We start from the raw sequence: 25,010 nt of genomic DNA, 5'->3' as shown, positions 1-25,010 counted from the left end.
AGTTTTTCACTTTCATTCAGTGAGCCCCCCCTGGGGAGGCCCACCTCCCACCCTGAAAACCTCTGGCATAGCAGATCATATCAGCTCATTCAAAGTAGGCTAACAGCTAAAAGCAGCTCACAGGTTAACAGATAAAACTATTGTTAACAAGAATAGGTTTAAAGATAAGAAACTGTTATTCAGTTTAGGCAAGTGGGAACATCCTGTTTTTACAGTGCACAGGATGGCATTCAGGCTGGAGAGTAATGGCTTTCATCAGCTTTACTTCAACATCATCACATAAAGACTTTTTCCCTCCCACAATAAACTTACTTAAAAACCCTATTTACCTGGTGGTTGGAACAGATCTGACTTGGCTCATACTCTGATTTATAATATAGTTTATATTAACAGGTGTTTACAGAAACTGGTAGCAGGTCAGCGGGAGCTTAGCTGTACCCCGCAGGTACTTGTACGGTCTTAGTAGATGTACATAGTGGGATTGCACTCCACTGTGTATGACAGCATGCACAGAGCTCCAATCACATCCCATATGGCTCCAGACCACTGGGGTTAATAAGAGGGACAGAGGGCAGCTCGAGGAGTGCGGCGACAGAGGAGGGAGGGGGCAGAGACTTTATCTCTTTTAACAGAATCGTCTAACCTACACTTCTCTCCCACTATAACTCTTTCCTAACACCAAACCCCCAAATCCTTTCAGCCATTTCCAAATCCATAAACCCTGAAATCCATTTTTCGGCACAGGGGTCTCAGTGATCAAAAACAGAATGACAGGTGTGTGTGTGTGTGTGTGTGTGTGTGTGTGTGTGTGTGTGTGTGTGTGTGTGTGTGTGTGTGTGTCTGTGTGTGCGTGAGAGGGAGACAGAAAGAGAAAGGAGGATCCAAGTGGTGACAGTACTGCTCAACTCTTTCTCCCACCCTGGTGTCTAGGATTACTACGAGTGAGAAAGTTGGCCCAGGCCACCGCTACAAAGGCTTACGGACGTACACACCCACATACACACAGACACGCAAACAAATTCACACAAAGGCAGAGGAAAACAGGAGTTTCATCACATCTTCACCTGTTCATTCCCCAACTTCCACAAGGCAGCTGCCATCATGAACACTGAAGGCTTAACCTCCAAACAACCTTTAAAAAATTGGCGGGGGGTTGGTTTGGAGGGGCATAAAACCCTCAGAGGTTACCAGTTAGTTTTATTTGAAATGCCCCTGACCCCGCCCCCAGCGCCTTAGAAAAAGCACTTCTTCTCCTCCCCTGTTGGTGTGAATATTCATGAGCCATAAAGCCAGGCGGTAGAGACGTAGCAGGCGTAATAAAAACATCAGAGGTATAAAACTCAAAGAAAAAGCCGCCAGGAGCTTGGGCGAGTCACTCTGAATGTTAAATCCTCAACTAGCGGTGTCTGGCCTGTTGGGTCCATTGTGCTTGACTGACCTTTATGCATGACATCAATTGGCCTCTGCTCCTGGCACATAACTTTGTAGGCCACATTTTCAGGATCAAATAATCTCTTCTAATGTGTGAAATTGGATAGGATTGGGGCAAATGCAAGATTTTTGGGGCTTACTGCTGGATGACAGCTACACTTACAACACAGATGTGCATTTTGGTAACTCATGACACTGTGTACATTTTACATTTACATTTCCTTTTGATCCTGCATTTGTATCAAGGTTATGTGGCGTGATATTCTACCTGTTTATCTTTAAGACATAGGACTCTTCAGAGTCATCACTGCAATGTTTGTTTAAAAAATATCTGAGGTTACACTAAACCTACTGAAGCTTATAAAAAAACTCTTACAGTTCATGCATCAAACAATTAAGTCATGTTTTAGACTATAGTGTCATTAATAATAAATGGAAATTGTTACTGAGGTAACACAGTTATTGGGGGCCTAACTGTCAGTATGAATGTTTGCAAAGGAAAGGTGGTCTGCACACAAACAGGTTTTTCACTTTCCAACACTTCATGTTATAACAAGGTATTGAACCTGTGTCCATGACATGGTGCACTCAGCACTTCCAATGGGGGGTGTAAGTTGATTATACTGCAGAGGTTGTGAGAAATACTTTTTTAATATTCTTTCGCCATTGGAATATGGCACAAGGGACTGAATTCCAGCTACAGCAGATGTTCTCCATCAGTGAGAAATCTACAAACATTTTATAGCCACCTTTTAAGCCTGCACAGGGTGTTTGATCTTCAAGAGACAGATTTCGAGTGGAGTATCACTTTAAAGCTGAAATCCATAACTTTGTGCACTTTCAAACAGATGATGGGGTGTCTAGTTTTACATTTGTTTGACCTCTTAGGACTCGTTTATCAACTGCCGGGTCTGTTAAAGCACTTTAAAAAGATTGTGCCCTTGTCCTCTTTGGTACGCAAAGCCATTAACATGTAACATGAAACACTACAAAATGAAGCACTTCCACAAAAGTCAGGTATATTTGTCAGCACTGCCAGTTCATCCATACTGCATACGGCTTTCATCACCCTGCCTGCCTCTCAGCCTGCAGCAGATGGACTGTGAGGGGTTAAAACTCCTGAACCTTCCACCCTTCCCACTGGGTTGGCTTCCACCCTGATACCAAATATACACACCAATACACAATGCAGCTCCCTCTCAGTTTGCCCCCAGTGCTTCCAAGTCATAGGCTGGGGAGCAAAGTGACACCGTGCCACAAAGTGCCATCTTGCGCCTTCTCTGCCACACTGAGGCCCCTGGCAGCTCCAGGAGGGCTTATGCGCCTGCAGCCTTATCTCCGGCACCATTGGTACCACGCAGAGGGGGCTGGCAGGAGCTGGCACTGGCTTGGCTTTGGCACTGGCCACTGTTTGTTCTATATAACCTCTCTCTCCCTCTCTTGTGCGGGTGTGTAGGCAGATGCACACAAGTAAACCACACATTTTCAGTTTTTCCTCCACCACCAGCACGGATTAAGGATTCTTATCTGTGAGAGCAACTGCTGTGCGCCAAGTTGTGTCCCTGTGCATGTGTCTGTTTGCAGACAGCTGCAGAGGACATCACCTTCCAAAGGACCAATGTATTATGATAGAAAGCAACAGAAAGCTGGAGATACAGCTGTGTGGCCTGGCAGACACTGGCATTAAAGACGACAGGCTCAGAATACACACCAAACCCTGCTGACTGCAATAATGAACGTGCTCAGCCTCACAGAGCCTTGTCGATGTGGGCCTACTAGGGGAACTTAGGGCAAGGTTGTCCTGGGCAGCTTCCAGGTGGGAATGTGTGTAACTGTGCGAATGTGATCAGGGGCCGGTTTCACAAAGCCATTTTAGACTATAGTGTCAGACTAGTCTAAAATTTGCTCAGAGGCTAGTCTAATGCAAGTTAGACTTTCACAAAAATTAGACCAATTAACCAATTAAACCAATAAATTCAGACACCTTGCCCCCAGGCTAACTTTGGTCTAAAATTCTATGTTACCTTGGTAACCACCAGTAACAATCAGTTACATTACAAACAGCCAAAAAAAAAAGGGGAAATGGCTCCTGATTTGTGGTTTGCTGACAATATTACGGAGAGAGCCATGAGAAGGGAAAGACGTTTCAGGGACCGCAGTAACCTACTAGAAATTTACAACAACGAGGACTTCATCGTTTGGTTTCATTTAGCCAAGGAAGCTATCCTGAGTCTCACAGATGAATTAGCTGAAGTACTCCTCCTCCTGTTTTAGGATATTTTCTCTTCAATATTTCTTTTTTGGCATCTTGTACCATGTTCTTGGATGTTTTCTGGATATCTTTGACGCACCGCTCGACGGTAGGGTTAATGCTGTTTACAGTTTTTCCAAATCAAGCATTTCTTTTTGTTACTACACTCGCCGCTAAATTTACCAAGTACAATGTCCTTTTACTATTATACTGCTTCAACAAACACACTTTTTCCACTGGGGTAAACTGCCCTGAGCGGTTTGACGCGCCTACTCAATCTGCCATTTTGTATGCTTTGAAAAGTGTCTTATTCTACCCAGAATTCATTACATTGTAGTCCTACTTAAGATAGTCAGAGTCTTCAGTGCTTTGTGCAACGGTCTGATTTAGATGTCTATCTGAAGTCAGACTATCTACGATATCTAAGCCATAGTCAAAGTCTATCTTTGTGAAACCGGCCCCAGGGCATTCCTGCAAAAGATAGGCTTCCTCTCAGTGAAACTTCCCAGAATGAATAAATAAAAAAAATTTTAAAAAAGAGACTCTCTTGTTACTTCAGCAGCTGCCAGAAAAAAACTCAAGGATAATAATAATAGTAATAATAATAATAATAATAATAATAATAATAATGTGTCCTTAGTTCTTCGGTAAGCGCTTTCCTGATGTAATGAATTTAGAAAAGTAAAGATAGCTTCTTTGGCACAGTGCAAAGAAACTGCAGAGAAAAACATTAGCGATAATTCATGGCAAGTGAAAACTTTCCAGCATCTGTTTCTGCTATATTACTTTGCTTTTTTCATAACCAGCTCTGTGAAAAGTGATTTACAACACTTCCACCTATTCTACCTGCTTGGTTTCCATATGCTAATATACTAGTTAAAAAGCTGCTTGACGAACGTTTAAAGGAAATGTGACGGACACACTGCACAGATCCCAGCTGTTTCTAGAGAATGATTCATGGGCTGTTTTTCTGTGGAGGCAGTCAGGGAAAATTCAGCCTGATTATTGAGTTAGTGGCTGGAGCCTTTCAGGAAAATACGATGCCTGACTGTAAGGTGTGTGACAGGAATCTAGAGTTTCACAGATTTTTTTTTACAGGGAATGGAGTTTATTTTAACATGTTCAGCTGGTTCGTGTTAGTGCAATGAGAAATTCCTGAGATGGTTTCTGTTTAAAGGCTGGATGATATTAGGAGAGGCAGGGGTGAAGGAATTAGAGGAAATGTCTTCACTGGTGTTTCTGCAAAACCTGCTAGCAATGTGCTGTCAAGAGTCGTTTTTGTCTAAATTAGTAGATAAGCAAGGATAACAGAGGCAAAAGTTCATTTTGGGTTTAGAATTTCAGTTGTGAGACATGGCTATAAAGTACATATACTTTCAGTATTAACTTAATACAAGTACCTAATTTGTAGTCCATTTTGAAAACACAACACCTACCTGGATGCAGCAACTATAAATGTATTCATATAAGCTCCCTACAGTGTATTTAAATGACCTGCTGCTGCTGTCAAAACAAAGTTATACTTTATTGTGCTCTCCTAACACTGAAGGTAATGACCTAATCTAACAGCAAAGATTTAATTGGCCCTATCTGCATTTCATTAAAGTGCCGCCAAACCTTGCTATGGAGAGAGAAAAAAAATTGAAGAGGTGTCTGTTGGAAACTCCTCTGACAGGAGTTTGTTGTATTTTAAGGAACTAACATCTGCTGGTGAGAAGCTGCCAACCAACAGTAGCCTTTCCTCCCCTCCCTGCAAGAAAGTTTTTTTTTTTAGCTTTCCTGTCCTGTGACAATCTTTTTTGCAGGAGCTAGCTGTCATAGGTCTACATTAACAGGCCTGGTTGCAGAGGCCTGGTCAGCACACGACAGGGGCCAGGCTCTCTGGAGCGGGAACAGGATAGGATGCGATGTCGGAGGCTGGAGAGGAGGACGAGGGGTGCAAGCTGCCAGGAGATCTGACACGAGGGTCAGGGGTGGTTTATGTTAACTCAGCCGAGTGATGGTGATGATAAGAGACCAGAGAGGCCTCTAGACTGCTCTGCTTTTGTAGTGCAGCAAATGTTATTACTAGCGAAATCTATCTTTAATTCGTTTCTTATTACTGGAACTACATAATACGTAATAATACGTTAGACACCTGATATGTGGACAAGCACTGGGCTATCACAGCTATCTTTTCTTGCCTATACACAGACCCATTTTGCACTCCACAATATGTTTCTTTAGGTTTGAAGTGAATCATCTAAAACAGTCGTGTATTTCAGTTTACCTCCAGCATCACATATTCTCTGTCCTTCACACTCTTCCAATTCCCATGTGTCTGCAACATTCAATTTCTGACTCACGCACACAAACACCTGAGCACTCAAGCCTAAATTGCAAAACATCAAAGACACTTACTTGCCACCTCCAGCGATGCATTGCGACTGACTGCCTCGCCCAGGTAGTTGCGCGCCACACACACGTAGACGCCTTCATCGGGTTTGCTTCGCCTCCCGTGTACAATGCGCAGGAAGAAGAGGGAGCCGCTGGGTAAGAGCATCCGGTGGGATCGAGGGTCCTCTCGGTCAGTCTCGACACGCTCGCCGTCTTTGTACCATTCCACCATCGGAGTGGGCCGTCCCTCCGCCTTACAGTTGAGGGTGGCCGGCTCGCCCTTGGACACGATCAGATCAGATGGGTGTTCCACGATCCGGGGAGCCGCATCCTCTAACCTGGGTCGGGATCCTGGAGAGAAGAAAACAACATGGGGAAGAGAAAGGGTTAAGATTTTAGTTTATCAAAGCACAGCATTTTTGTGATTTTTGTGTTAAAATTTGGGGTATAATTCTGGGAAATGCAGAGTCGTTTAGTGTTTTACACCACAGACACCAAATGGAAAAGAAAGGCACAGAATTAACAGTTAAAGAGCAAATGTGACAACACTATACATTTCCATTGTTCACCGACTCCTGAGTGAGCTTGCACTAGTGTAGGAAGAGTAAGGACTATAATGTTTTTACATTCTGGCCACTGCACACAAGAGGCAAGTGGGCGGCCCAACTTTTAAAAACACACTCAGTTGCCCTCTCTCTAAACCTCTCGAGCTGAACGGCATGAACACAGTTTTATCACCGACAACATGGCTGTGTGAAACGAGCATGTAATGTAATTGCTCAACGGTTACATTCAAAGCATAAATCAAGAGGACGTGTGAAATTGCATGCTCTAAATTTTCTATCTATCAAACCAAAACCAAATTCTCCGGCAGTGGAGGGGGAAGCACGAGAGGAGTAAATGTGGTAGAACTGTGCTGATCAGCAGCTCATGGGAAAGTAGGTTGACTGATAATCAGAAAACAACCATATCCATATGATTTTCAAGTGAAAATACTTTTAAGCTGGTGTTTTCCATTTAACTGAATCACTTAGAAGAGCTCTGCGCGGTCATGTCTGGTCAGTGTTTATGCAGTCTGCAGACTCCCTAGCTTTTCTTTGAAAGTCTGACTGAAAAAAATAAATGAAGACAGAGACAGAAGCAGACAGAGATGGAAGTGAGGTAATTCCCACAGGCTTTTGCAAGTTTTAAAATTGCTTTTTCCCCTTCTATCTTCTTTCCTCTTCCTACTCCACTTTGAATGACAGCATGTTGGAGGTATAATTATGTTTGAAAAGCAATAACAAACTCAAGCACCACGAGGCACAAGTGAAATGTCTCCCTGGAGAGCATATGAAAAAGAGGTGCGTCTAGTGTTTTTTAGAATAACCAAGTTTTGTTCTCATGACCATTGTTGCGGAGTTTTTCTGATTTGTCTTGCCTTCCCACTCAACCAGCGAGCGATGCTGTTTTTAAACTAAAACTCATTTGTACTGTCTCATTATTTCATGCTTTAGCGATGCCATTTAGCAGTGCATACGCAACTTTGTGTATTCAGAACATTCACAGCAGGAGCTTGGCGGGAGTGGTTGTGCACAGTGAACAGGAAGACAGAAAACATGAATTGCTTTGTTCAGCGTTCAGGAGTTATGTAGCTCCTGAATTACACAGAAGTCGGGGTCGCTAGAGTTTTGTTTTACTCAAAGAGTATGATGCGGTTCTGGAGTAACTTATTGCTCAGTTAATTAAAGCGGTGGTATTCTGCTCATTTTCAGGTTCAAAATCCTAATTAGGGGTTGCACCAGAACAGGTTTACATGGTTTAATTTTCAAAAAAACACCATATTTTTTGTCATACTGCACATTGCTGCAGCTTCTCTTTTCACCCTGTGTTGAATGCTTCGTTTTAGCTATGGAGTGATACATCTTGTCTCTAAATGATCTTTGTTGGGAGTTGCACATGCTCAGTTCCTAGTTAAGGACTACTAGCCAATCAGAAACAGAGAAGGGCGGGCCAATGAGGTTCAGCTGTACATGTTGCCGACCAGCTTAGCAACATGGACTGGAGCAAGGGTTTCAGAGTGGTGAGTTATTAATCTGTATCCATAAAGTTTTAACTGAGCTCTGTCTCTACATCACAGTAACAACTTTCTGTCCACTGACTGCCTGGAGGGTAGCTAGTGTTTGGAAGGGAGAGGAGAGCTGCGTGCTGCAGCTCACTGTTTTGTCACCGGTGTTTTTGAGGGCTGTGCTGGACTAACCGCTTGGCGAACGTTATATGAGGCGCATTTAGCTTTCATCCCTGTGATGTCACAGGGATGAAAGGGAAGCAAACCAATTACATGCACACAAAAGATATATAACTCAATAAAGGAGAGTGAAAAAGCCAAAAAGCATAATACCACCTCTTTAAAGTTTGAACAAGTTGTGTTTAAATAGGAATTTAAAAGAGCTCAAGGTGACAGTAACTTTTAGTTTTGGTGTAGGTTTTAGATTGTGAGGGAAGTACACTGAATAAAAAAAACAAAGAAGATGGAGCCATTATTAATCAGGTTGACTAAGAGGCAGGAGCTTGTTGCAGTTTGGGTAAATCTCAAACCCCCAGAAGGTGATCAGAGTAGCGATTTCTTTCCTGTGTGTTCTTCCTCTCCTATGGAAAGATAGCTGACTATGTGCCCACAGAACAGGTATATACCTTTGGAAACAGTGTAATCAGGTCCAACGTAAGAGTGAAGGCCGTGATGGTTCTTCCCACAGGTGCATGAATGAGAAGGAGTTCAAAGGTTCAAGCTTTCCTGATAACACCTGATAGGAAAAGCAGTCAAAATTCCTGCCCTCAAAGTGACAAATCCTCACTTTTGGGGGGGATTAAGAACTCCACTGAAGTGCTTTTCGCTGATGGGAATATAAAGTACCGTCTGATGGCCCTGTATTAAATTCATATTCACAAAGACATTTGAGGCTCTGAATAGGAGGAAATGGTATTGAGGCCTTGAAGTTGCTTCAAGTTAGAATAGCACCTGGCTTAATGTCTGACATCTGCTTTCATGCCCTGAAAGCAGCACAATCTGATCAGATATACCTTTAAAGGTTATATTTCACTGCCATTAATGGAACAAAAACACATTACTGCAATTTCCTTTCTGTCTCTTTCTCTCCTAAACTGAAAATGTGGCAGTTTAATGATAGTTGAGACATAATAACTGAATTGTTTCAAAAACAGTATAGAATCTAATTAAAATCCGTTCACTACGGATTTACCAAAAGCTCTTTTTCTAGTAACGTTACCAAAATTGACCATTTGCTGATTATCACAGTTGCAGAGTATGGAAACTTTATCACCAGTGATGTGCTTTTGACTACAAATGGGCTTTGCATAACTATGATGTTAAGCCACATTAAACAAACTTTACAACCTGTTGTAATGTGACAAATAAATCTACCTTATTCCTTTTATTAATATTCCAAAATAAACTGTGAGCTACATTCAACTTGGGTTGCAATTAATAATCGATTAATCTGATGATTATTTTTATGATTAACTAAAAAATACTAACTATTTTAATGATTATTGTTGGTGTAGAAAGTCTCAAAAAACAGTAAATAAACGTGCATGGCAACTCCCCAGAGCTGGTGGTGTGATACTTCAGAGGCTGTATATAGTATATATTCACATAGCTCCATAAATTAGCTATACGGTTAGTTTTCTCTCTTGTGGCATAAAAACAGAGCATTTTTATTTTGCTAAGTGCCTCTCCTCCCTCAAGGTTTCCGAGCAGTAGATAGAGTCCGTTCATCTAAGAGCTTTACGGTAGCATATGTATCATGGCTGAACGGAGTCTGGCTGGTCGGGGGTGGTTTGGAAGAGGGGGTTGTCTGTGGTGCGAGCCCAGCGGGACAGAGCCTTTAAGAGCTGACTCATAAATTTTACAGTCCAAGTTGGTTGGAACAAGCCATGTGGAAATGTAAAGCGAAAACATTTTAAAGAGGAAGAGACCACCGTGTGTGATTGAGCTAAATATCATTACGAGAACGTGCAAGTGGCAACCTCTGAGCGCCAGCTCTTAAAGATGATACGCCTATCATCCGAGGAGTTGGTGAAATGGTCTCTGGGCTTCTGTCCTCTGCAAATAAAAATGATCTGCCCCCTTACTCTGGGATGTCACAGATGTACAGCTCGGCTTGGGGGACAAATTCTGATTCTACACTGATGTCATTGTAATGATGGGGATCTCAGTACAAGCTTCTTTTGTGTAGCTGCAGGCTGTACATTAGTAGAACTGTTTAATGGTACAGATCTGGATGTTGATAGAGACTGACTGCGCTGCCACACAACTCAAGAGATATTTGAATTTCTAAGCTGAGTTGTATTCCCCAGCTACATAGCTCACATTGAGTGCAGATGTATGTAACAGATAAGGGCAAGGCTAGAAAAGAGGAACTCAACTCGGGTTAAATGGACAGCTGGAGTCTGGAGAGTATGACTAGTTGTCTTGAGAAGGGTGCTTAATAGGAAAGTCTGAACCCTCTAAGGACCTATTAGCTCCTGTCCATGGTGCACTATAGCAGGATAGCAGCAATTCTCAAAGCTTCATGTGAGCTAATGAAACCACAGGGATGCTGTAGGAGTCCAGTCTGTGAGAGTCAGAGTGTGATAAGAAAGTGCGTGGAGAAAATACGAATTAGTGTCTAAATGGCAATGCCAAAAAAGAGTTGTAGCAGACTTTAAGGTTATACGGTACGTGTGATTTCTCTTGTAGATCCGACAGCTGTGAGACATGAGTGGTTGTGAAAATGTTTTTATATCTTGGCTTTTAGAGGCGCAAACTGTAATTTCTGACAAATCAAAGTGACAGGCGGGTGACAGATTAAATATCAAATCTGCATACATGTGTCTGAAATGAGGGCTCTGAAATTGATATGAATCATATGCTTTAGAATTTATTACAGTTATCAGGTCTGACTCAAGTTAACACCTACAGTATGGCATCAATACATGTCGCTGTGGACAAGTTCAATCCATGTTTGACACGTTACTGGAATGAAACTGGGTGTGAAACTGTACTGTGAAAAGGTACGAATCACTGTAAAGGCACAGATTTATAAATAACTTGGGTGATTACGAGGAGGAAGCTTCTGCAAAGTTGTTTATTTACACATACACAGATGGTAAGGTATGGCTTTACATTATTTATTTTCTCTAAATGGTGGCTATGGAAATTACTTTCAAGTATCTTTGCAATTAAAAGTTGACATATGCTATGTGAGATGAATGGTATCTAAAGATTTACTAAGGATCTCATGGTAACCCTGTACTAATTACATAGTTATTATAGAGACATGCCGTCACCCTGTCATACCAAAGCTGCATCATATCTGATTACTCATGTAATTCACACCAATGGCAAACTATGAGCCCTCGCTCCAGTTTGAAAGTTGTACAGTATCTCTTCACACAAAATACTACACACTTGACTTGTTCTTGTAGTCTAATTATAAAGTTGTTAAACCAGTAGAGACAAATGTCTTCATTTTTTTATTTCAACTCAGCATGAGCTCTCCCAGCCTGCCTGATGTGTTCAAACTGACAGACTCAATATCAAAAAGGCTCACATGGTGCACTGTTTCTGTACATAGATTATATTTAAACATGCATATGCAAATTGAATTACTGTCAAACAACTTCAAAGTTGTTTTAACTGGGGAAAACGAGAGGAGGAGAGAGAATAAAGCCTAAAAGGGTGACAGAGAAATAGTACGTAAGACAAAAGTGCAAAAAATAAAATAACATACGAATAAGAAAAATTGGAACAAAACAGCCACAGGGAGCACAAACTCCTGCTGCAATGTCCTTTCTATAATGGAGGATGGCAAAGTGCTGAGGCAGAACTTTTTCTCATCTAGTACAAGAACAAGTGGCTCGGTGTGTCCTGCTGATATAAAACAAGAGCTGAGGACCACTGCCAAAGATTTACAGTGGATTCCCAGCCCCCCTCTGCCAACTCCCCAGCTTTATTTCACCACAAACACAAGTGGGCTTTCATCCCTAAGCAGATTTACTTCCTCTGAAAAGGCAAAAAACATCCAAACACCACCCAGTAACTCACACACATCGCTCCAGTATTGAAATGCTACTGGAATGGGAGGTGACTATTTATTTGCATGTGGGGTTCAGACTGTTGACATCAGTTTAACATAAAGGGCAGAGATATTAATACATAATGTATGACCGTCTTAAAATTGAGAACTTAAAATAAAAGTGGCGTTTTTCTATTTGGATACCAAATTAGAAGCGCATTAAAAGTTACTTTGACAGACAATGTGATGATAATGCAGCCTCTTCCAATGGTTCCTCTCCAATTACCCAGAAATAATCCCCTGCTCAGAAATCGCAAGAAGAGTGACTGCCAAAGGGTTCTGAGCATGTGATTAGAGAGGTGCTCACCATGCTGCTGTTGACAAAAGGCCTTGACAGTTAATCATTAAAAAAGGGAAACTGAGGCTGAAACAAAAATAAAGCTATTTAAGACAAAGTTGTAAGGTAGATGGAAAATGTTATCTTTCATGAATCTCCTGATGTGCAATATGGAGAGCTGTGAACAGTTCATTTCAACATAATTTAGCTTGACAAGCTTTTAAGGTCACAGGCTGTTAAACATTTTTCTGCACCTCTGTTGCTTTGTATGTAAATATGCACTTACCCCTGCATCTTTGCCAGACTGCATTTCCCAGACTCAGACACTATTTTTCAAACACAGATGATAACAGTCAGATAATGGTCTGACTCATACAGTGAATCCATGAAGGGTGCTCATCTTGTCTGATATTTGTACAAGGCTCAATCCCAGGGTCATCAAAAATCCTCTCACTTACTAACCAACTGTCTCACTGCCGAAGGTCCAGCATAACACCCACCCCTCAGCATACCCCACTAGCTCAAATCAGGTGTGTTTGTCATCACACATAGGATCAAAAAATATTCTGTTCTATGGCGCTGCAGGGAAAAGAACATAAAACACGGATGGCACTTCAGTCCCATCAAGCCTTCCACCCAGACAGTGCAAGCAATGTCTTTCATTTAGGCATTAGGGACTAAATCAGAATACTGCAAAATATCAAAAGCCTGGACTCCTTATCACTCTGTGGTGAGTTGTGGTAAAAAGAAAGATTAAGCCACACTCTGGTTTAGCGACTAAAATTAAGGCTAAGCTGAGCTAACCCTCACAGTGCACTCAAGATAACCACCCTCCTCACTACTCCTTCTACTTTCAAAAAGGCATAGCTGTTAATGGCAAAACACTATTTTAAAGCTGAAATCCCAGTACAAGAGCAAAAAAAAGTACCTGCCACTGGTGGACAGAATGAGCTTTAGAATCTTTAAAGAAGGAACAGAGGAGAGCGGAGGAGGGCATATGATGACGATCAAAGAAAATTCAACAACTTTCCTATTCCTATCCCTCCCTCATCTGCAATTCTTTTAGTGGGCTGGTTTCCCTCTAACAGAATTTGGTGTTTTACAGCTTTGTTGCCTCCTCCTCCTCCTCTTGGATTTCACCAAAGCCACAGGAATTGATTTTCAAATGTGCATTCAAAGTTAAATTGGCAGCAGTAAGGGGGGGCCGGCTGGGGTGCTCTCTCTCTGCAGCCTCCCACTGTTTGACCCTGTGGGGACAACAAAATGAGGTGCTTGCATGAGAATACAAAGTGCCAGCCATACAGAGACAGCCTCCTTAATTGAGCCTGTGTTGATGCTAAGCATTTAAATGGGCAGGGTCAACTTTGCAAAAGGAAATTGGGTGTTTTTATCATGTCTCTCTTGGGGCGTAGGGGCTGAAGCTCTCTTCTTTTAGAAGAGGGGATTGTGGAAATTGGGAGCAAAATGATCCAAAGTCCCACCCCAGCTCCAAAAAATGCCCTTTCCACTAACAACTCTGTTTCATGCTCCCTCTGAGTATGGCCTCTTGTGCTGGCAAAGCAGCTGAAATGACTTTTGGCTAGATGTTTGGGCAAGTTGACAAGGCAGAAGCAGCTTGCTGTAGATAGAGAGCAAACAGTGGTGTCTTTTCTGGTCCAACGGGACAGCCTAAGAGACCATTTTTATACAAATGTTAGTCATGGAAAAACATGGCTGAAAGGCATGGGAGTTGATTAAGCTTTGATTTAGTTCCAAGTACAGAAACAACTCTGAGGGGCCAGCGAAACGTCCCTTTACTTTGACTTTGAAATGGACTTTCCTCAAGTATCTGCAGCACATTGGAGTATGTGCTTCTGCAAAACATCAAATATCAGCATCGATAATGCGGAGGATGGTTCAGCTATAAACTATTTATTATTTATTATATACTAATATTTAAACATTCAGAGAAGTTTAAATGCAACTTACAGAAGCATTTGCAAATAACAGTCCTGAGGACTTACAACCAGTCCAACATCCTTCAAGTTATCACAAATCCTGCCAAGAGTTGTCAGTTTGAGTTCCAGTAGCCTTCCAGTAACAAGCATTGATTTTTTCCACCGAGGGGTTTGTTGCACAGGGCTTCGAAAGAACAAGAGAGCAGCAACTGTATGTGGCAACTAGACTCTCACCCTTCACTTGATTTTGCTGTAAGTGTTCTATGTGATTAGACCAAGAAGAGACAAGAGGAAATAGAGAAAATACTGGAGCGAGGGAAGTATGAGTAGATATTCGCTGCAGCCATGCTTGACAAGAGAGCCAACAAAAGAAAAATATTAAGATGAAAAACTATTTACTCATAGCCTGTCTCAAATAAGGCTATATGCTGATGACTGCATGATTTCTTATTACTAATTATCAGTCCATTAGGCATTCAGGAAGTAACATATTACATTTAATGTTGCTACTATAACAAAGTTGCATCTTTGTGTACTTTTTTGACTATCTTTTTAAAATCAATGACTTTCCTTTATTTATTGGACTTATTATTGGAATTTATTGGAAGTATTGTACTGCACTATATTTCAAGTCGCATCCTTTACAGAGTAAAAACAAATGCCACGTGAAAAGGTCCTGATTAACTCTGTGAGCCAAATCAGCAGTTGCAGTAGAGAAGAAGATTATGAACAGTACATAAATGCATAACAATGCAATAAAAAAAAGGATAATGTCATTATGGGTTATGGTATGTTAATGTTGACATTGTAAAAAAAGGTTCTACCTTAATTAATCACTAATGTACCACCCGGTGAGGATGCAAAGTGACCTAAATCTAACACACCCATGATGTTGCATGACCAACAGGTGCATGCTCACGTGTTCACTGAGGAACCTGTACCTTTAGTGAGCACAAGACTCACAGAATGCTATTCAGACAGGTGTGTGCAGCTCTTAAGCTGATGATACACGGGGCAACTTTTTGAGCAATGTTGCTGGGCAATATTGCTAGTGGCAAGTCCGACTATGTTTTGAACGGATAGCGGCGGTGTGGGGCGGGTGGCGGAGTGGTGGGGGAAGGGGATTACGGTAGTAATCTTTACTCATTACCACCTTAAAGCTGATGATACACAGAGCAACTTTTAGAGCAATTGTGCAGGGCAACGTTGCTGTCAGTGGTAATGAGTAAAGATTACTACCATAATCCCCTTCCCCCACTATCCACTGCTATCCGTTCAAAACATAGTCGGACTTGCCATTAGCAAGATTGCCCAGCAACATTGCTCAAAAAGTTGCCCCGTGTATCATCAGCTGAGAAGAACATCAACAACCATTGTGTTGCCTAGCAACCAAGTGTGTGTGTGTGTGTGTGTGCGTGTGTGTTTGTGTGCGTGTGTGTGAGTGAGTGCGCACTACAAGGTGTGTAAAAACTGCAGTCTGTCCTTTGCTTATGTGTTTGTGTCAGCAGCTGCTGTGGGGTTTATATTGCGTTGTCTACTTTGGTGATGTTTGATTCTGCTGTTAATTGTCAGTCAATTTATGCAGTTTACAATCGTTTATTCTAATAATAGTCTATTGCACCCTCTGCAGTGTAGTACATTTAAATGACCTGTGTTTTACTTTTATCTAAGTGCATTTTTACAAATGTTTTTTTACTTTTACTTGAATACAATGTCTTCACAGTAACAGTACTTTTACTTCAGTATAATATTCAAGAACTCTTTCCATCCCTGCCATTAGGGTTCACCAGTGACAGCACATTTGCTCTCTCACTCATGTTAGGGAGGAAATACTCGAGGGGCTCCAGGACGGGCACACCACTGGTTGCGGGTGGCCTAACACAGCTGTGGGGAAATGCCATTGGTTTCCTGTCCCACAGTGGCATATTTCAAGATTAGCTCCTATTAGACATGTGTCTGCTTACACACACATACACACAGGCCGACTGCTATCTACCTGACCACATAGATCACACAAGTCACTCTGAGGGAGGAAAGGGTCGAGACAGGGACTTCCTGGACTCCTCAATCCACAACTCCAAAGAAAAACAATCAAATACCACAAAAATAAACCATGGGGGTTGTTTTTAATTCTTGTATTAACTGATAGCAATGAGAGTTGACAACCAATGTCGGAGTTACAATAAGCAGCAAAAATCTGAGCCTGATTTGAAGTTTTAGCTCATTTTCCATTCTTAAATATTCTACATGAGGAAACCTACAATTTGGGTTTTAGGGTTCAACAGTGAATGATGATGGGCAGTTCTGAGATATATAGCAAACTATTCAGCTTACTGACATGCTGCTCTGTGCTCTCTTTTTAGTTGAATGAGTCAGTATAGGGTGCTTGTATAAGTTTTATTATAAATTTTTTATTATAAATGATGCACCATAAGGAAACTCAATTATTATACCACAATATGAATTTTTTTCTACTCCTATATAAAACATTCTGTCACTTATGAGTGTGAAAATATTACCATGAAAGAGAAAGACGGGTCAATGTGACCTTCACATACTGTTGTCCTGGAGATTTCAAGGAACACTGGTTCTGATGTATAATTAAGACATCAAGTGAAGAAACTGATGTAAAGCAGAAGTTTTAGACAAGAAAGAGATGGATCTGATCCAGCTCCCTATCACTTCTCTGAATGCTACAAATGCATTTGATTTTTGTGGTGAATTGCTCTTAAGAGATCAGTAGAGAAGGCACTCTAATTGTCACCAAAGTCACATTTCTTAACAGGCATTTCTCTTCAAGATAGCATGCATAACTGTCAATAATCAAACATAGCTGCAAGAGAGAACAAATAGCCAAGACTCCCCGAGTCACTTTTCGTGTTCCAACACTCCCATCACAAAATAGCAGGTACCCAGCGACTGCCACTTTTCAGAAAGAGCTGTCCCTGTCAGTTCTAAAGCCAGCCATTTAATCATCGACAGCGGCTGTCAAAATACCTCTGCTACAGCATCACCTTGATACACCGGCGCCGAAAATGATCCATTATCAGTTGGCTCTTTCCCACACCTAGCTTTCAAGTGACTCTCACAAATACATCCAAGCCGCCAACAAAGTCACGGCGGTGACAGCTGTAGCTATACCCGTGGGCTTTCCTTTTGACTCTGCAGCAGAGTTTTCTTGTGCTTGAAACTGCACTCCGGAAAAGTCCGTGGACAATAAAAACTCGGTAAACATGAAGATCTGACTGGCTGTCTCGCTAGTCAAACTTGATGAAATGACAGGTGGTCAGACACCAAAGACACAAAAGGACGAGATGTTGGTTTTGCGTAAAAACCGAGGCAGAAACACTGCTCGTACATCATTGTGCTGTGGATAAGCCATTTGTTTCAGTTGCTCAGCTATACTAATTTAATCGCTCTCCAAATTACAATTACAAGCAAGGGTGTCATTAGACATGGGGGGGGGACATGTACCCCTCACTTTTTAAAATCCTACTTCTGTCCCTCTCACTTTCACTTCCAGTCTGATTCACTCACTAAACAGTGTCCTCTTACTGTCCAACCACCAAAATCCAGATGAGAGAAACTCCGAGTTGGATTAAACTGTTAAAATGCTCATATGAGTGGTTATTACCGTGCACCGTGTACTGTGAGGATGTTGGAGCAGAATGTAGATTGTGAGGAAGACTACAGACACTGCTCAGAGCTGTAAAAAATCATTTAAAAGTGTTTCTTTATAGATAATTCTCTCAAAAAAAACCCAACCCAGAGTTGATTATCAATCAAAGATACAAACAAAACATCATTTATTGAGTTTAAATATTCATCGTTGACATCGGAAATGGTGGTTGGAATTTTTTCTTAAAACATGTTTAATATATAACAGAATAACAATAATTATTTATATTTATATATCAAAAAGTCAGGTCAATCAATCAAGGAAACATGAGTAACCAATTAAATCACAATTATATTACCACAAGAGACCACATGGCATTTGTAAAATAGAAATTGAAGATAACACTTTGGTTTTCACACTGTACCTGCATTAGCTGTGCAACCTACTTATAATGTTTTGTAAGACTGTAATGACTAATAGGTTTCGTTGACACTATACAACACCTGTGTGGAAACCCATCTGGTTAGACATCTGGAACATACTGCATGGAGTTTTACTATTTAATGACTGTGATGAATTAAGACTTACAAACCTCTGCTTATGTATTTCAGTCCAACTGAGGTGAACTGCTTGTCCACTATACGTCATAAAGCTTCAAATTAAGTGCACAAAATCACAAAGTAATCCCCACATAAACGGAAGTTATGATGAATATCGAATAATGGTGTGTGTGTCAGCTCCCTTGTGTGATATTTTCTATATCATGACATGCTCGCACACTCTTCCACACATACATAACACATCTCCGTCTTATACACACAAGCACTGAAGACATTACTGATGCGTCCCATTTTCGTAGGCAGAGAGGATGCAGGCAAGGAAGATGCCTCTCTGGAGATGAAGCTGGCAGATTGTTGCAGGCAATGTTTGAGGGGGACATTTTAACATCATGTGAATTTATGCATGTCTATTCTTTTTTCCCAGTCACTGTTATCCTTCACAAAGGATCGCAAGGAAAATGTCTCCACTGGGAGAAGTGATTATAATTTTCATACTGTGTCATACTGTCCGGTGAGTAGCTGTATGATCCCATGCTGTTATGCAGCACAACAATAGCCTCAACAGGGCTACGCTGCCCTGTGCTCTATGACTGAGACATCAGTATAGTCAGATGGCTTCGGCCTGTGGTTCACCACACTCCACGTCTATTTCAGTAGTATGATGGGCAACGGAGAAGTAAGCCCTCCTAAAACTACTGGAACTAATGTTGGGGGCCATCCATCTGTCTACAGCCTGAGGTGGTGAGCTCAGGCGGTATTGTGTCGGGCCCCTCAGGCGGTCGCACTTGAGACCTTTAAGGAGAGGGGATAGCTGACTTGTCCTGTTAGCACCCGCTGCTAAATAGAGTTGCTGCTCAGTTCAGTCCCTTTTCTTTGATGCCCGATGGAAAAGTCTGGGCTGCCCCATCGTGTTTTTATTTGAGTCTCTGCGGTATGTACAGGATAGATATTAAGCATTACCATTTAAGAGAGGGAGTCCAACCCTTGGTTTGCTAGCTGTAACAACCTACAGTTACATTTTAAAAGATTAAGTGATGGGGCATGTTTTTTGTTTTTCATTGACTATAGTCGAATGCAGGAATAAGTTGTTAATAATGCATCACGAGGTGTTATCAAAATGTTGTGTAATGAATGTTTGGGACTGTAAAATTCTATTATAATGGTATATACCCATTATATTACATGAGTGGCTCAACTCAAGGGAAGTTTTTTGATTACTTATGTTATATGTTATTACTAAAAATTGGCAAGCAAAAAAAAAAAGCCCGAAATAGGCAACTAAGCTTCAAACAGCAATTTCAGCGCACCATTAACACAGCTGAATCTGAGATGACAGGAAGAGGATGTTTATTTCCTTGCCCTGCCTTTTGTGTGTTATTTTTCAGTCAGCGTAAATTAGGACTCACTTGTACCTCAATGATTTTCAGGAGCTATAGCTAATTTCCATGTATCATACCAAAGCTTTGCTGAGCTATTGACAGCCTAATTGATCTGTAAAGAACAGATGGGCAGGCAGGTGGGGGAGGGGGGAGAGGGACACACTCAGTGTGTGAGTGTGGGTTTGTTCTCAAAATTGACAACAAAGCTTTGGCTGTCTCCTGTTTTTTCTCTGCAGAAAAAGAAGCACACATGTCAATATGCCAAAAGCAAAACCTGAGCTACAGTATGTTGCCCTGCTGCGCTATTATGAGTCACCCACAGTTACTGTGACGAGCCAGTCACAGTAACTGTGTGGTACTGTCCCGACTATGACACTGAGACTGATAACTGTGACTAACAATGGCATGCAAGTCATACAATGCATGCAGGTAAAATAACAAACTTGATCTGGCTTAACCCTGTGGATAATTAATTCCAGTGACATGCTTCCAACTGATGACCTGAGCAGTAAGATCAATTGTGCAATATGGAACCAAACAAACTGGACATGGATTACAGATCCAAAGGGGGCGGTTAATCCTCACTTTCCTCTAGTGATATGTAGCCATGCAGATAGTTTTGGTTTAAAATGTACTGGTTTTAAGAAGCATGTCTCTAACATTTTTTGCCACCACCTAAATACAGTGGAGGTGTATAGAATCTCTTTCTAGAAAAACACAGTCCTGCTGACTGAGGGCATTCCCTAGCAAAGCTGAAATGATAAGTTGACATATTGATCGAACAACAGAAAATTAATCAGCAACTATTTTGATAATTGACTCATTGTTTAAATAATAATTCAAGACAAAATACCAGACATCTTCCCAATTCCAGCTTTTCAAATGTGCAGATTTATCACAGTAATTTGTTTTGAGATGCTGGTCAGATAAAACTTCACCTTCAGCTCTGGGAAATTATAATGAGCATTTTTATTTTCACTTCTTTGTGGCATAATAGGCAAAACAGTTAGTTGGTTAGCCGTGAAAAATAACAGACAAATTAATCTATAATGAAAATAATCATTAGTTACAGTCCTATTCCACAGAACTTCCTGTCAACAGTTTTTGTAGGACGTACTTTCTATCAAAGAGATAGTCCCTGGTAAACATGCTGGCAGATTGATTATACAGAGTAACAGGGACATTGTTTCTTGAACCTTTCTTGAAACAAACAAAACTAAAACTATCTTCATGGTAGATACCATTAGACTAGACTAGATAATGACAACATCTGGTTTTTGTCATTTTGGTGAACTGATAATTTAACTTGCTGTTTAACTTTGTTTTTAGGATTTAAAAGTCTGACATTTGTATCCCAACCAAAGAAAGGACTTTCAACAATGAGACATCTTGATAATTGTGCTTGTTTAATCCCAGTCACATTACACCTCACCACACTTCCCTCCCTGAAGGAAATGGAGTTGTTCGCTCAGACTGTAATTACAGTGTGAGTATCAAGGTTTGGCGCGGGCTATTTGATCTGGTTCCTGGTCTGTTTGGGGACATTCATGAGACAACAAGGCAGCTGTTTTCAGGCGAGCATGGCAAACACATGGCTGTGTTGACTGATGGTGACAGAGATGACTGACTCAGTGTCACCTTACTGGCCAAACAGTCTGAAGACCAGAACCCCGAAACGTGACTCTCGCTCCACATGAAGCGGCCCTTCAGGTACGAAAAGGAAAAGGAAAACGGGCAGCCAGAATTATTCTTAGGTTCTTCTTATCACATCGTATAAAGCTCATTTTTATCATTTGCATTTTCCTAACATACCAATGCTGGTACTGATCTGAAGCTTACTCTCCCTTTAATCTAAGTAGCTTTGGATAAAAGTGTCAGAATGTGACACAAATGCGTATTTAAATGTAAATTTCAACGTATAAAAAAAAGTCTCGTGGCTAAAAACAGTACAGGCTTTTTATTGAAAGTTACTGTGCGTTTTGCTAAAGTGAAAATAAGTAGCTTTAATCCATCCTTTGTAGTCCCAGAGGAGCATCTGGAGTCACTGAAGGAGCACTTTCACAGATGCTGAGTTCATATGCTCTGGGTTCATAGCCAATGTTTACAGCATTGTAAAAGGGAGCCTCAGCAGTAGGTCTGGGCCCAAAGATACCACGCTGTCACAAACTATAACATCCCACTTGCGCTGAAAAAAATTGCTTTTGTACATCGCAGTCGAGGGTGTTTCTACACAGAATGTCGACAAAGAGCATGTAGACAACTGGTAGCAATTTACCAGTTAGAAGTGAACTGATGGAGAATCTGTGGATCCAGAATCAAGTCTCAGTGAAGCAGAGGTGACTCCCGAGTCATACTCTGGCTGATGGTGTGCCTGTAGTGGTAGCTTTCTCTCTGTGAGAGGAACTCAAATTAAAAGGTGCTGTAAGCATATATTTGAATACAGTCGTTTCAAAAGCAATTAAAAAACAAGGCTAATATGCTGCTTTGGATGTGTGTAGCTAGGGATATAGTGGAGGCTAAACCCAACAAAACTAAGCTTTCTACTGCACAATACATCCTTATCCACCATCAGTGCATGCATTACCTGTCTGCTTAATGCAACTATGGAACCCCAAATCTCCACAATCCAACAGAGTGCAATCAGATGGAAATGGAAGAGCAGTTCAACAATTAACACATACCTTCTGGTGAAAGCTTTTATCCAAAAGGCATTACAGTAAATGTAAGTCATAAATTTGTTAGCAGTGTTGTCCACAGGGGAAATCAAACTCCCAACCCCACAATGCTAATTTACAGTCACTGCATCAGTGAGTGGAAACTAACTGTATCATGTTATTTCTGTGACACAATTGCATTGTGCTGAGGATATGTCTTCACCTAATGGTCCCAATAATAGAGATAAATGAGCAGGCTAGAATCACCACAAAGTCAGATTTCTGTGGGGAGCAGATGCTGGTGTGAATCCACGGGTCCCTTGGGCAAGACACACACTAAAGCTGCATATGGGCTACTCTTATGTCTGCTGGTTTAAGTGGCCCTTTTAAATGACATCATCCAGAGAGATTACTTACACTGTTTTGCACAAATCTCTCAGAGAAATGCAGTGGTTCCTAAATTTGTTTCATGTAAAGGATCAATATTCGACCTATAAGGAATGGAGGACATGAAATAGTAACTTTGTCCTAGTAAAATTAGACTGCTAGTGAAAGTAAATTCCTCTCATTTTTCTGTGGGACGCCCTTTAGAGTCCTGGGATGCCTGTGAGACAGATATGAAGACTGATATGAAGCATATAAGCTCCATCCGTACAAACATAACCCCAAAAGACCAACCGCATGCCAATTTAAACTTACCATAAGCCAAAGTTCTGAGTGCAAATAAAATCAGTAGGGGAACCAAAGTCTGGCGGTACTCCATTATACACTCAGATGTTTCATAGGTGGATAAGGTTGGTCACAGTCTTCAGAAAAAGCACAGTTTGTGAGACAGGCTGTCCAGCAGCTGTATCCAAACAGCCCGAGAGTGAATTCCAGCCTATGGGATGAAATCTCCGCAAACAGCATCAAACTCCACAGGCAGCATCTCAGCCGCTGTCAAATTAAATTACAAGTTCAAACATCCCACACAGTAACTTCCAAAAGTCTGCGCCAAATCCCGCGGATAGTCGGTGAACAGCAAGCCGCAGGTGATGCGACGAGAGGCGGCTGTGAGTGGCAGGCAGCGCCCGGTCAGTCAGTCCCGTTCTCTCCTGTCTTCACATCAATATCACAGAGGAGAAATATTCACAACGGCTTCCTCTGAGAGGGAATTATAGTCCAAGAGTACATGAAGTCTTCGCGCTGAGAGGAAAAAAGTCCACTTATTAAACACACAGCTCCATTCCTTCTTTCTGGAGCCACGACCTCTGTTCCTCTCCTCTGCCCCGCTACAAGGAATGAATTACTACAGCCTCATCACAACACAACACGGCCCCGGAGCCCCAACACACCGGGGTGAACGCAGCTCTATGAGGATGGATGGTTCCGGTCCCACTTTCAAAATAAAACCAGGACTTACCAACACGTTGCAACGCTTGCGTATTAAAGAGAAAACAACACATTTAAAGGGTAATCTGTGGTAAATGAAAACACAGTTATTTTCCATAACGGACCGTTTGTGTCCAAGCAGAGACCTGAAGAATATGGACATGGTTCAAAAGTGAATTTATTATTAGTGCAAGATCCTTCCAGGATGTTAAGCACCTCCTTCTTTGCCTTCAAATGCCCCATAGGCCCAGGTTATAGTTTGTGGGCTACATGATTTTTATGATGTGTATTGTACATTTTTGGACACTCGTTACTTAATGTATCCTTTACAAATCCAGTAATGACTTATATTCCTCGATTCATGTAATATGGTAAAATCGTAGGCTAATTATGTATTGTAAGTTTTATAATTTTAATTATTCCACTTCTTTTATAAGGTATTCCTACAACCAATGTTCATGTGTCATTGTTTTAGTTGTGACTAATGTTTTTGCGCATGTGGTTGTATGTTGAAGGGGCCCTCACCAAACCTCCGGTTTGCTTCTGGTTTATTCTGGTTAACTTCACTGTCCCAAAACCACTCTCTTAAAGGGCCAGCACACTCAGTGATAATGTGAAAAAGTGAGAGCCACTGAAGGACTTCACTTCTGAAAATTGGTCTGGTCTTAAATATTATCCTTTAGTTTCAAACATAAAAATGAAAATGGTAACAACAGCATCAGGATTATTTAGTAGGCTATTACATTTAAACTCAAAATAACCTATATATATAACTTTATTTCAGGTAGCCTGTTAATAAATAATATAAGCATGTGGTTTCCAACCTTAATTAGTATCAAGTGGACTATATGCTGTTGTATTATTTTATTTATTTTAAATTTTAATTTAATTTGGTTATTGGGACCCCATTGATTGTTGGGTCTTTTCTGGCGTCCACATTCAAATAAACTATATAAAGTCAACAAAGTTTGTACTTCACACAGTAAAGTTAGGATAAAGTTATAACATTATATCCATATAATGACATCAAAACCATACA

At 41.2% G+C, this 25,010-nt stretch overlaps 1 protein-coding gene across 2 annotated transcripts in view; it reads right to left on the bottom strand.

Moving 5' to 3' along the window:
- Window positions 1-23,882, bottom strand: part of robo3 (roundabout, axon guidance receptor, homolog 3 (Drosophila)) — an 85,966-nt gene extending 62,084 nt beyond the window's left edge. For both annotated transcript variants that reach the window (XM_046039018.1, XM_046039019.1), the window contains exons 1-2: window positions 23,300-23,882; window positions 6,083-6,409 (exon numbers count right to left, since the gene is read on the bottom strand). In XM_046039018.1, the coding sequence (XP_045894974.1) occupies window positions 6,083-6,409; window positions 23,300-23,363 (391 nt within the window). In that variant the 5' untranslated portion in view covers window positions 23,364-23,882. The remainder of the gene's footprint in view (window positions 1-6,082; window positions 6,410-23,299) is intronic.
- Window positions 23,883-25,010: the final 1,128 nt, after the last annotated feature.

Source organism: Micropterus dolomieu, linkage group LG23 (assembly GCF_021292245.1).
Source record: "Micropterus dolomieu isolate WLL.071019.BEF.003 ecotype Adirondacks linkage group LG23, ASM2129224v1, whole genome shotgun sequence".
NCBI classification, from domain to species: domain Eukaryota; kingdom Metazoa; phylum Chordata; class Actinopteri; order Centrarchiformes; family Centrarchidae; genus Micropterus; species Micropterus dolomieu.
This window is presented reverse-complemented; position numbering and strand designations above follow the sequence as displayed.